This window comes from Xiphophorus hellerii, chromosome 20, assembly GCF_003331165.1.
Source record: "Xiphophorus hellerii strain 12219 chromosome 20, Xiphophorus_hellerii-4.1, whole genome shotgun sequence".
Taxonomy (NCBI): Eukaryota; Metazoa; Chordata; class Actinopteri; order Cyprinodontiformes; family Poeciliidae; genus Xiphophorus; species Xiphophorus hellerii.
In genome coordinates this window covers 30,867,741-30,880,770 of record NC_045691.1, presented here as the reverse complement: position 1 = coordinate 30,880,770, position 13,030 = coordinate 30,867,741, and the positions used below count along the sequence as shown (strand labels likewise).

The following is a 13,030-nucleotide window of genomic DNA, read 5'->3' as shown; positions in this document are numbered from 1 at the left end:
CATTCTATATGTATTGTTATTATTATGTGTCTGATTAGTTTTCAATGTTCAAAGCAATAAAAGTAGAAAATGGGAAAGACGTTGTGGCACTCGCTGGCCTTGTGAGCTGATCTGTTTTGTGTTTTTATGATCTGATCAGGAAGCAGCTTCAAGTGTTCCTATGGTAATAAGAAACACTCGTTCAGATGGTTGTTCGTGTCCAGGCAACAGAAGAGGACCTTTCTTACTGTAACAATAAAACCACAGAAAAAAATAATCTGATCACCTCCACATTTAAAAAAAAAAAAAAGTTTTTTTATTTTTAACAGATTGACAAAATCCTTCCAGTGGAATTGACCAAATTAGATCAAGCATCAGAGTTGACAGGCCACAGTGATACAATAGTAAACCTTCAATCATTTCGATCATACAACGCTTGGCCAAAAAAACAGTGACTAATATTTGGTTGGGCAGCCTTTAGATTGGTTTATAGCCCATATTTGCTCTGGCATTGTTTCGGGAAACTTCTGCAACGCTGCAAGATTTATTTAAACGTTTGTTTTTCACCAAGATCTTGCATTGATGATGATGATGATGACGATGGAGTCTGACCGATGCTGCCTCCTGCTCCATAAATCTCTATCACGATCTCATCCCGATGAAACCTGCTGGCGCTGTCATCTTGGAACATCAGGCGTCATCGGGGAAGAAACAATCCAACGATGAACTAACCTAGTCATTCAGTACATCCAGCTGCTGCTGAACTTTAACCTGACTGACTCCAGGAACCCCAGACTGTAGCACTGCCTTCACGGCCTGCTACAGTAAACACAAGGCATGATGGGAGCATCACTTCATCTGCCTCTCTTCTTACCCGGGAAGCGCCCATCACTCTGCAAGAGGGTAAACTCATCAGATCACATGACCTTCTCCCAACCTTTCTGCTCCCCTGGAGCCTTTTTCTCCAGTTAGCTTCACTGATCAGTGGTCTTCTTCTGGTTCAACAGCTGTTAAGTCCCAATCCAATGAGTTCCCTTAACACAATTTCACTTTTCAACAAAGCGATGAGTTCTACTTTTGTTTTCCCTCGATTTGACGTCACCAAACGTTTAAATGATCATTAATGGTTGATCTCGGTCATTCAGGTGGTATTGCTTCCTCATAGACGATGGGTCTCTTCCAGTTTTTAATAATGCGGTGATCGGGGCGTGCTGTGGTGGCGCAGGGGGTTAGCACACCCCACGTTTGGAGGCCTTAGTCCTCGACGCGGACGTCACGGGTTCGACTCCCGGTCCCGACAACCTTTGCATGTCTTCCCCCCTCTCCTCACCCTCCTTCCTGTCTGCCTACTGTCGAAAAAATATGAGCCACTAGCGCCGCAAAAACTCTTCGGAGAAAAAAATGGGAAAAAAATGCGGTGATCAGTTCTCAGCCCAAATGTAAGCATTACTGCATCTCTTTCGATGATTCCTTTGATGCCGATGATCGACCCTTCGTAAAGAGACTAACGTCCATTTTGTGAGGAGTTACCCGTTGCATCAGCTGTGGTTGAATTACGTGTTGAAGCTCCATGCAGAAACTGTCCAATAGGAGGCTCAGACCTATTTGACCAGTTAAATTCAGGTGGTGACATTTTGTTTTGGGTCAGGCAGTGTGTGTGCATCCAAGATTCAACAGGACATGTTCCTTTAATGTGGTGAAATCTTCCTGTACCATTTGCAAAGAAACATCCCCAGAACGTAACGGTTAAAAACTATTGTTAATTTTCTTGGAGGAGTTGACCTCTTCCTCTTACACTGAACACAGATATTTTTAGATTTGACTCTGCTAGGTGTTTTGAGGCGACTTCTTGTCCTGGCATATGAATGCCATGGAGCTGCTCAGCAGCTCGTTGATGTTCACCTCCACCACCTCACCTGCCGACCCGCCCTCTACTCCACCGCTGACCGCTACAAGCACGTGCTGGCCATTTCCCAGGGTGCTTTGCTCCTCAGACAGCATGTTGGTATCCTCCCCATCCTGCTTGTCTCCTGACGAAATCACCTGAGGGACAGACAGGCTGGGTTGGTGCACTACCTGCAGACCGTTCTCCAAATCACTACCAACATCCCTGTTCCAGCTAACATGGAGGATTCCGTTAGGAGGTGGTGTTACCGTGTAGGTGGTGGAGCCCTGGCCCTCCGCCCCTGCCTCCAGCTCCATGTGACAGGACAGCAGGTGCTCCTGCAGCTCCAGCTGGGAGACGCAGATCAGCGTGCAGAGGGGGCAGCTGCTGGGCGGCTGGCTGCAGACGTGCTGCTGCGCCTGGTCCCCGCTGCCCAGTTCGGCCTTACAGTACAGGCAGGAGACGGGAGCCAGCTCCGAGCCTGGGGACAAGACAGCGCCTCTGTGAGGGACGGCAAGGGAGCGCTACCGGATCACTCTTCAGTCACATTCTACAGGAGAGACAATGTAGGGCTGACAGAGAACGAGCCCTGAGGGATCCCTCACATCCTGACTGTGGAAGTGTCTGGGAATAACTGGCATCATGTGTCTCTCATAATGATGCCAGTTAGTCCATCAAGACAGGAGACATGTTGATGATGACGACAACGACGATGATGATGATCATGTCTCTGGCGGCCGGTCCTCACCCTGGTGCTCCGTGGCCTGGTGCGTGGACAACGTGGCAGCGTCAGGGAAGAACTTGAAGCAGAGCTCACACTGGACCAGGGTCTTGAGCTGCCGGGTGTGGCTGGCAAACACGTCAGGATGGTTGGTTCTGTTGTGGTACCACAGCCCAGACAGTTGCTGGGATACATGAGAGCAAGAGAGAGAGAGAGATGTAATTTAGCTTTGTCAGAGGACACTAACTAATAATTGTGAAAATTATTATTATTATATTATGGTTCACATCAAGGAAACCAAGCAGAATCATTTGGCATACAATAAATAATTTCTCTATATTTAACACAATGTTTGATGCTTGTCTATTCAATTAAAAAAAAACTTTATTGATCCAAAAGAAAAAATTTACTGTTGTTGTAACACGTATTATCCAAGGATCTTCAAAGAGTTATTGTAGCCGCTGATGGCAGTGGGCAGGAAGGATCTCCTGAAGCGGTCTGTGTTACAACGATAGTGAAGAAACCTCTAACTGAAGACACTTTGCTTTATGACAGTCTTATGAAGAGGACGCTCAGGGTGTCTGTAAATTTCTTGATTTTGTGTCAAACTGTTCTTTTTTTATGTTCCTGGCTCTGATGCTGTTGCAACAGCAAATGATGCTCTTCATAACAGACCTAAAGGAAGATCTGCAGACCGTACTACAAGAAGTACAGTCTTCTATTTTTTCCCTTAATTTTCCAATAAAATTAAAGACAGTCTCCCATTTTCTCTCATAAAGAGAGAGAACCCCGTTTCCCCAGAGTTCAGTTTTAGTATTTTCAGTTGCCGTTCTTGTTTGTTTGATTTAGCCACACCTCTTCTTTATTCCTAACATTTATCATCCCAGGTTTGTGTATGTTTTGCATTTTTACAGATTATTTGATAGAACATCTTGATATGACTTTTTATTGTTTAATTTAGTCAGTTAACGTTAGGGTTTTGTTTGCCTTGGTTTTTATGGTTGTTTTTTTTAAAACAAATACTTTTTTTTTTTTTTTCTCATTGTCATATTTAGTCTTGCCTGTAATATGGAACAGCCCATTTTGTTTTTAAGGTTTGAGTGTATTTAAACAAATAGCTTCAACAGGAGAGCACCATGCCAGTTTAGCTGTTTGTACATGTCATCCATTTTGGTGGGTTTAAATTCAGTATTGTTTATTTCTGCCAACTTCTCAGTCATTTTTGTAGTATTTTGGTAACATGTTTTTTTGGTCACATCTGTTTGTAAACCCACCTGCTACAGTGGACAACACCTGTCTGCTTCCCTTCCTCTGCCTGGTTATCTCTCTTTTTGTCTTTAACCATCTTGTCACAGCAACAGAAATTCATCATCTCACCTGGTAGGATTTGTTGCAGAGCTGGCAGCTGAACGGCCTGCTTCCAGAGTGTGTGACATTGTGTTTCTCCAGCAGGGCGGCGCTCTGGAACACCTTGCTGCATGTGCTGCACTTATGGAACTCCTTAGGGATGGAACTCCTGAATGTGCTGCTGATGCTCCTCCAGGGTGGAGAAGCTGAGACAGCACTTTTTACAGTCATGAGGTTCTGACAGGTCTGAGAATGACAGCAGGAAACAGTCAGAACGCAGCAGGAAACAGTCAGTATATAGCAGAAAGCAGTCAGAATGCAGCAGGAAACAGTCAGAATGCAGCAGGAAACAGTCAGAAGCAGCAGGAAACAGTCAGAACGCAGCAGGAAACAGTATACAGCAGGAAGCAGTCAGAACGCAGCAGGAAACAGTCAGTATATAGCAGAAAGCAGTCAGAATGCAGCAGGAAGCAGTCAGAACGCAGCAGGAAACAGTCAGCACGCAGCAGGAAACAGTCAGTATACAGCAGGAAACAGTCAGAACGCAGCAGGAAACAGTCAGAACGCAGCAGGATACAGTCAGAACGCAGTGGGAAACAGTCAGTATACAGCAGGAAACAGTCAGAGCACAGCAGGAAGCAGTCAGAACGCAGCAGGAAACAGTCAGAACACAGTGGGAAACAGTCAGTATACAGCAGGAAACAGTCAGAGCACAGCAGGAAGCAGTCAGAACGCAGCAGGAAACAGTCAGAACACAGCAGTTCACTCTGATTACAACATCTTTCTGTGTGAACGTTTACTGAGGGAAAGTGCATCACAGTTAGCCATTTTCTGTATAAAGTCAGAGAAGGCACATAAATGTAAAATATTTCTAACACTGTATAAAAAAGGTTTAAGTGGTTAAATGAAAAATTTGCAGAATACACCAATTTGGTATACGATAGAATGATCGATTCGTAAAATAATTGTTAGTTGTGTCCCTGCTGTGAGCAATAATAGTGTTAACATCAGACTGAGTGGGTTCTTACTGTGGAAGGTCTGCAGGTGGACAGTGAGCCCGCTAGCCTGGCTGTAGCCCTTCCCACATTCTCGACACACATAAGGCCGGTCACCAGTGTGCGTCCGTACATGACGTGTGAGCTCAATGGACTGGGCGAACACAGCCTTACAGTACTGACACACATACATCTTTCCTGAAAAAACAATAAAAATAAGGTAATATTTTAAGATCTAAAACTAAGATTATTCCTCCATACTGGTAGTAAGAAACCACAATGCCAGACTGTCCTACCCTCAGAGTGTTTCTTCTTGGTGTGGTAAGCCAGTGCAGCGGCTACACTGAAGCTCATGTCACAGTGCTGACAGTGATAGGGTTTCTCTCCCGTGTGCAGCCTCATGTGGTTCTTCAGAGAAGAGTTGGCTCCAAACACTGCGCCACATTCCTCGCAGGCAAACGGCTTCACTTCAAGGTGCTCTGCCTGTTTGTGGTAAACCAAACCTGAAACGTCACAGGTTTGGTTGGAGGCGAATTTGCATGAACAAAGATTTTTTTATTCTAAACAATATGACCTTGTTGTAGGTAGTGATCAATATTGAATTAACACTGACACCAACATCACATTCAGCTACAGAACAACCAACTGAGTGGGAAAGAAAAATTGGACACTCAGTATATTGTCAAATTAATTTGAAAGTAGCTCAAAGATGAAAAAGACTCAACTTTTTAGAGCAGCAATCACAAACCTTGATTTCAGTCCCATACTATCTTTTTCAAGTGAGTTTGAAATGTGTATGAGCCAAGCGGCTCATACGCTGTCCCAACTGTCCCAGTTCCACCAGCTCAGTCAGTTTGCTGGTCCAAATCTCAGCAAACTACTGTGAGAAGCTTGTGGAAGCATTTCAGAGCTCAAAAGGTAATCCTACCAAACACCAACAAACCAAGAGACTAAAAATACATGTCCTTCTGGATATTCTAGCACGTAGCAAACAGAAAATATATTAGTAATTCTAACTGACATAAAACAGGGAAGGTTTAGTCCGACTCAATGTCACAGAGAGAAAAAGGGTTACAGGTGTATCAGTACTTGGAAAAATACAATGGAGTCAATAACTGTTTTAAAGGGGTAATATTGTGTATTTTCCAGGCACATAGAAATTTTTTTTAGCTCAATCGAATAACTGTTACCGTAAGTTGTTATAAAAATGCTGTATAGATCAAACATGAGGCCTGTCTCTTTAAAAAACCTCCTGCTCTGTCTGAAAATCCGCCTTCAGGGAGTCATCACAACATGGCTCCTCTATTAACCATTTAACAACATTTTGACCAGTGTTGCACTAAGAAGTAGCTCCTTTAATGAGCTCAGCAGATGTGCAGTTTCACCAGATGTTTGCTAATTGCTGCTGGCTAGTCAGGAGGAGCTGAGTGGAAGAGTTACGGGGGAGGAAGCTTGGAAACTGCAGGTCTGAGGAGGAGCTTCATCCTCGAAGGCGGAGCTAGATCCATCCAGGCTTTTCTGCAGCTGAATGGTTGCCATGGATATTAAAGGATTTCTAAACCATGCATGAAAGAATCGAGGCAACACTCCAGGTATATTTTTGATGTGGGAATAACATCATAACGTGATGTCGAGCTCAAAAAAGTTGATCTTATATAATACTGCTCCTTTAAAAGTTACCCTGACAGGAGAGATCAAAGGTCAGATGACTCTCACCTGACGGGTGGGCGAAGCTGCGTCTGCAGATATCGCATGCCACCCTTTTCTTGACGCGCGGCGTGTTGCGGTGAACCTCCCCGCAGTGGCGCTGCAGAGCCCGCTGATTCGGCAGCTTCTTGGGGCACTGCGGACACTGGACCCTACACTCCTGTGACAAGGAGCAGCGCTTCACGTGGGCTAGCATCCGGCACTTAAAGTTAAAAGTCTTCTTGCACCACCGACAGGGGTAGCGGTTGGAGTCGGAGGAGGGCAGGAAAGAGGAGTCTGCCGCAGCGTCGGCCTCCGCCTCATCCTCATCGCTCTGGTTCTCGGTGGTCTCCACGTCTGCCTTCTCCTCTGGGTTTGGCTCCTTTGCAGAGTCGTCTGGCTCCTCTGAGTCAGCTAGAAAACACGGAGAAATGTCTGATGATGCGTGAAAAGCAGGGAGCAGCGTACAGGTCCCGTGTTCTTCCCTCTACCTGCAGCTTGCGGTGTGTTCTCGTCCGGATTGTCCAGCAGAGACCGCAGCGGTTCAGGGAACGCCAGCAGAGCTGTCTTCTGGACGCTGCAGAGTAGCTGGAGGAAGGAGCCTTCGCTGATTCCTCCGTCCCTCAGTCTGCCAATCAGCTTCTCCACCACAGAGGCTGGATCCCTGTCCTCGTAGCACTGACTCACCACCTGGCACAGACACAACGTGACCTCTGAACTTCAGAGAGCAGCACCAGTGGTTTGGATTAAAACTGAACCTTTAGTGAATGTTTGATCATCTGCAGCTAAATAGCAACATGTTAAAAGTTTAGGCCTTTCTGCTGGACTGAGCATCAACACAGAGTAGGACTGATCTACTTTTTTATTTTATTTCTACTACTAAGTGAAGCAGCACAATGTGCTTAGGATACCATATTTTTCGGACTGTAAGCTGCAACTTTTTTTTTTCCAAGCTTTGAACCATTGTAGCCCGGTGAGGCTTTTCTGTGGATTTTTCTCCAACCGAAAGCAGGAAGTGAATCATTGGAAGTCAAAATTGGTAATCAAAGAAGAAAGTGCTAATTTTCATTTAGAGCAAGCACATGCTAGCAGCAGGCACGACAGAGAAATGTTTTCAAACTCAAACCCCCTCATCATGGAAACAACATGAAGAAGTTCATATGATGCAGCTTTTAAGTTTAGGTCTATCGATCTGGCAGTACAGATGGACAGCCACTGCACGTAAGCTCGGCGTGAACGAATTCATGGTTCGGCGTTGGAAACGCAGGGCTGCATCCTTAATAGCAGGTTTATTAAGGATCCAGCCCTCTGCTGAGTCCTTGTGGAAAACCGAGAACGGCGAAGACACCAGCGGCTTATAGCCCGGTGCGGCTTATTTATGTACGTTTCTAGTTTGTTTGTTTGTTTTTTTTTTAAACTTTGTGGGTGCGGCTTATAGAAAGGTGGGCTCCGTAGTCCGGAGAATACGGTATTTCTGTTTGTTTGGTTTTTTTTTTACAAATTTGAATTAGGTGAAGTTAAAAATGCCACTTGACGAGTTCTGGGTGGAACACCTTGAAAGACAAAAAAGTTTTTCAATTTAAATGAAAAATGCATACATTTTTATTACAGTTTTGGCTGAATTACTGCTGTGAGTGTGTTGTTCTCTCAGCAAATGGCCTGTTTAAGACTCTGTGTACTCTAGCTATTGATTAATCAGTTACTAAATAATCCTAGGTTGGTGATTATTTCAATAATCGATTAATCATGATTGCTTCAGCCCTAATCTTGTCCTTACTGTACAGCATATTATTCCTAATTGTGTTTTCATAATTTTTTAAAATAAATTTGCACGTTGGCGTGAAGCTGCATGCCTCAATGTGCCGTCACACCTGAACTTCCACACTATTTCTATTCTATTCTATTTTTTTATTTAAGAACAATCCAACCACCATGCTAAAGAAAAAAATTAATTTGCACATATTCATGTTCAGTCAGTTTAAATATCATCCAGAGATCTCCATCGTCTTGCTAGAAATCTAATTTTAATTAACTTTAGTAAATGTATTTACATACAATAACCTGATGTCTTTACATGAATAAATAAAAAAACTTAAACTGGCATTTTTTGGGGGGGGCGAGAGGGGAAATCATTAACATTTAAGTTAATCCTAAGCAGTAGCAGCAGAACATGAAGTCTGCATTTTCAATATTTTTAACATTCTGGAGGAAATTTTTAAATTGAACAGCTTAGATTGAAGCAAACGGGAGATGAAGACAATGGCAACAGACAGGCAAAGTTATAGACAGAATGGAGAAGCCTGTCAGTGTGAACAGGATTACGCTGCTCCATGGTTGAGAGGCGTGAACCTGTTGTACCTGTCTGCTCTGTTCATCCAGGCTGCTCTGTGCCGCCTGGCTCAGCAGCTCCAGGACAGACGGCATGCTGCTGAGGAGCTCCACCACCTGAGAGGAATGTTGAAGCAGCAGAGCAGCAGGTCCCTCTGGCACCTTTGTGGCCGACGGGCTGCTTTCTGCTGCTGCTGCACTTCCAGAGGAGAAGGCCTCTTTAGGTTCTGGGGTCAGGGGGGGCAGGAGGGAGGACAACAATGTTATATGTCTTTTTCTGCTAGAAAAAGTACAGTGTTTTTAATCAGACGTGCAAGGTTTGTTTAATTGTAATTACAGAAGATTTCCTGGATGCAATGTTACGGCATTAAAAGGCATCCATGTTTGGTAGCTGGAGAGACTTTCACTATCCCTGATGTGATGGAGAGGTGAAGGAAAACTCAGCAGTTGCTACAATTACATGTTTACCTCATTTCATGCAGCCAATTTCTATGCTGCTTAATCAAGGAAAAGAGAACCATCAGTACACAGGCTTACTGAGCCATTTGCACTGATTGGTTCCCCTGCTAAAGATGGTTCAACAAAACCTTTGGTTAAATTACTGTAACATGTGGAAACAAACCTGAGGTGCCCAAGCCCTTTTCACAGGCTTTTCTACCAGTGGCTTCCTCTTCATCCTTTTTGTTGTCACGGCAACGTTTGCCCTCAGCTGTCGTCTCCATCTTCTCAGAGGCCGAGTTGTCCTCGTTGGGTGATGCTGAGCGCCGGGTGCTCTCGCTCCCGGCGCTGCTGGTCTCCTCCTGGCTGCTTGTCTGCAGAACCGGGACTTTCTGACCCACCAGAGTGGAGAGGACCTTCTTAAAGCCCACGGCTACGTCGAACATTTGCAGGCTGTCCGCGGCTGCAACAATGCGGCTCGCGTTGTGCTTCCCCAGAGGCAACCGGCCAGTGTAGATCATTTCCAACAGCGCCCCAAACTCCTGGGAGGAAACCACGGAGGTGTCGATGGAGATGGTGTCCGAGCCGTCCAGAAGGGACCTGCGCAAGGAGCAGAGGCTTTTTTTTCTTCTGCTGGTTCTGTCTCGTCCCACGCTTCAAACCGAAGCAAAATGTGCTGAACAGTTCAGACGTTGTACCTGAACAGCAGGCTAGAGGCAGCCAGTACGACCTTGTGAGCCCGGTGAGAACTGTCTCCCACCAGGATGGTGCAGTCACAGAACAGACCCTCCCTCCTCAGCGTCCACAGCTGCTGCAGCAGCTGCTTGCTGAAGTCAGGGAGCTCCATCATCTGCAGACCAAAAAAACAACAAAATCTGGTTCAACCAATGACTGTGAAAGACAGGGTTGGGCTTTGTTCTGGCCAGCTCAGTCCAATACAATCTATATTTAGCAGCAATTCACAACTACTGTAAAGTCAAGGGACCTTAAAAATTGGTCCAAATCATGTTTAAATGGGCTTTATTAAGGGAATCACACAGGATGCTCGAAAACCAGAACATCTGTTTTGTAAAAATCTGTAATACGATGATGAACCCCCTCCATCAAATGCTACATCTCCTGTAGCATATCTTAGCAAAAAGAAAATAAAAATGCGTCCAGGAAAACAAAAAATGCCTAATTACGTTTGGATCCCGTCCACTTCTGTCCGTGGTTGAGAGGATTAACACAGACAATTTCCACAATTATTACAAATAGCATAATACTAAGTCAGTTTTTCAATGTCTGTGAATATCAGTTGTCAAATATGGGTGGGCATTTAATGTATAGTTTATTTGTTGTAAAAAAAATTCTTATCATGATAGTTTTGATTTATTGTCGTCTCAATAAATTAGTTGATGTAAAAAAAAGACAAATGAGCGCAGTTTGGTAATATAAATCATGTTTCTTTAAGTGGCTGCTGAAGAAGCTTATTTTGACATAGGAATGTTATTTGTGTTTTAATAGGAATGTTATTTATGAACAGTACTTGTGTTTGTAGCAGTAGTTATTAGTTCTAAACTTATCACAATTAAACCGCAAAATATCGTGATAACAATCTAAGTCCGTATAGACCACCCCTAGTCTCTAATATAAAACACGGAGCTTGATTATTCCGTTTTTATCTCTGAATGAGATTTTTATCCTGAATTTAACGGGTCACCAATGAGGGGAAGGTACATTTGGAGACATTTAACCTCTCCTTTAAAACTGTTTTGCTGTAGAGCACATCCTCACACAATGATAACGGACCCTGAAGTGAACACAGGAGAAATCCGACTCTTTTAGGAAAACCAAAACAAGAACTCTCCTGGTCGACTTACAGGAGAAACAGGGAAACTTCTAGATCATGACTACAGCTAAAAAAGAGAATCCATTTATCCTGTGTGTCTGTCTGTAATAAGGCCGCAGCTAGCTTTAGCTAAAAATGCTAATGTAATATTAAGAAAGCAGCTTTACGAAGGAAAAACTACAGGGAGAAGGCACTGAGACGGGCAGTAGACTCAGGTCCGCCATGCTTCTGCTGGTTCTCTTTACCTTTCATTCAAAGTTCCAGCTCTTTATTTAAACTTCTTTAGTGGACAATTCCAGTGTGCAATAAAGCTTAGCCGTTTTGAAAATGGCGACCACAATACTCAAGTACTTCCGCCTTGTGTACGGATATCTGCGTTACGTCATGAAGAATAACACTGCCACGGTCCTTTTTTTTTATTTTTTATTTTTTTATTAAACAAACAGTATACAAAGACTCGTTGAGGTATAAGAACATTGCAACATAGATAGAAAAAATAAACAAAAACAAGGAGCTAAGACTGAAGACAAGCACATAAACAGTAAGGCAAATGAATAACAATAGAGCAAGATTTTAAAACAAAAGAAAAGTAGAGATACTGGCAGTTACTTTTTTTTTTGCAGAAACAGATTTCAAATGTTTCAATGAGGTGTAATACAATTTAAATTGGTTAAGAAAAAAAAATCAAAACAAGGTGTAGGACCTCTCCATTTACAGCAGTGTATATAATATTTAACAAGCAAGACGACAATATTTACCATGTCAGATATTTGACTATCAAGGCCATCAACATAGTATAATAATATCTCTGGGATGTCTTCAATTTTAAGGGACAACCAGTTTTTAATGTCTCTCCATAGTTTAAAAGAAAAAGGACAGGAAAAAAAAAAGAGATGATTAAGGGAGTCTTCTGGACATTCACAAAAGGGACAACATGTTGAATCAAATTTAAATCTTTTGTGCAAAAATTCAGCCACTGGGTAAAAATTGTGAGAGATTTTGAAGCGAGTTTCTTTAACCTTTGGTGAAATCGGCCATTTTACATACTTGGAGAACGCCTTCTTTATAATAGACAGATTGGTTGTTATCAAGATCCTATTATTGTAATTATTAAATAATTTAGATTTGAAGGCAGTCACAAGCATAACATTATTGCACTTTCTATCAGTCACACTATATTCCCCAATTTTCAGTTTGGGTAAAGATGAAGTAACATTTGAATATCTTAAGGTGTTTTGGATGACATGGATCAGAGCTACAGGAATAGCTTTGCATACTTTTAGATATTCATTACAAGTACAGTTCAGATCAAATTTGTTGGTAAAATCTCTATGATTTAACAAGACACCATTACTATCCATTAAGTCAGTTACAAATAAAATACCTTCTTCATACCAGTCAGTTTTAAAAATAAATGTTCCATTTATTAATATTGATCTGTTATTCCACACAACGGATCCATGTGGGGTAAAATTGTGGGTAAATATCATTTTCCAGAAATGTAAAACTTGCTTGTGAAAATTAGACAGTGCAATATTGATCTCGGTTAATTCAAAATCACATTTAAGCAAGAAACCCAAGCCACCGAGCTTATTAAATATAGATTTAGGGATATGAAACCACATTGAGTTGGAATGAGACAAACAGGTCTTCAGCCAATTTATTCTAAATGAACCAATCAGAGCCTCAAAATCCAAAGCTCTAATTCCTCCCTTATCATAATCTTTAATAAGATGAGATCGTCTTAAATGGTGAGTTTTATTCCTCCAGATAAGTTGAAAGATTATTGAATTGGCTTTCTTAATATTCTTGTCAGAGAT

General features: G+C 42.8%; 1 protein-coding gene across 1 annotated transcript; it reads right to left on the bottom strand.

Annotated features, from left to right (window-relative positions):
* Positions 1-1,648: 1,648 nt before the first annotated feature.
* Positions 1,649-11,553, bottom strand: zbtb40 (zinc finger and BTB domain containing 40). The gene is given in 13 exon segments (XM_032548579.1): positions 1,649-2,022; positions 2,134-2,345; positions 2,613-2,769; positions 3,963-4,091; positions 4,093-4,178; positions 4,961-5,125; positions 5,224-5,430; positions 6,644-7,027; positions 7,105-7,303; positions 8,972-9,168; positions 9,564-9,979; positions 10,078-10,229; positions 11,456-11,553. Coding segments are annotated over 12 exon segments (2,520 nt in total). The 5' UTR covers positions 11,456-11,553; the 3' UTR covers positions 1,649-1,806.
* Between the last annotated feature and the right edge of the window lie 1,477 nt (positions 11,554-13,030).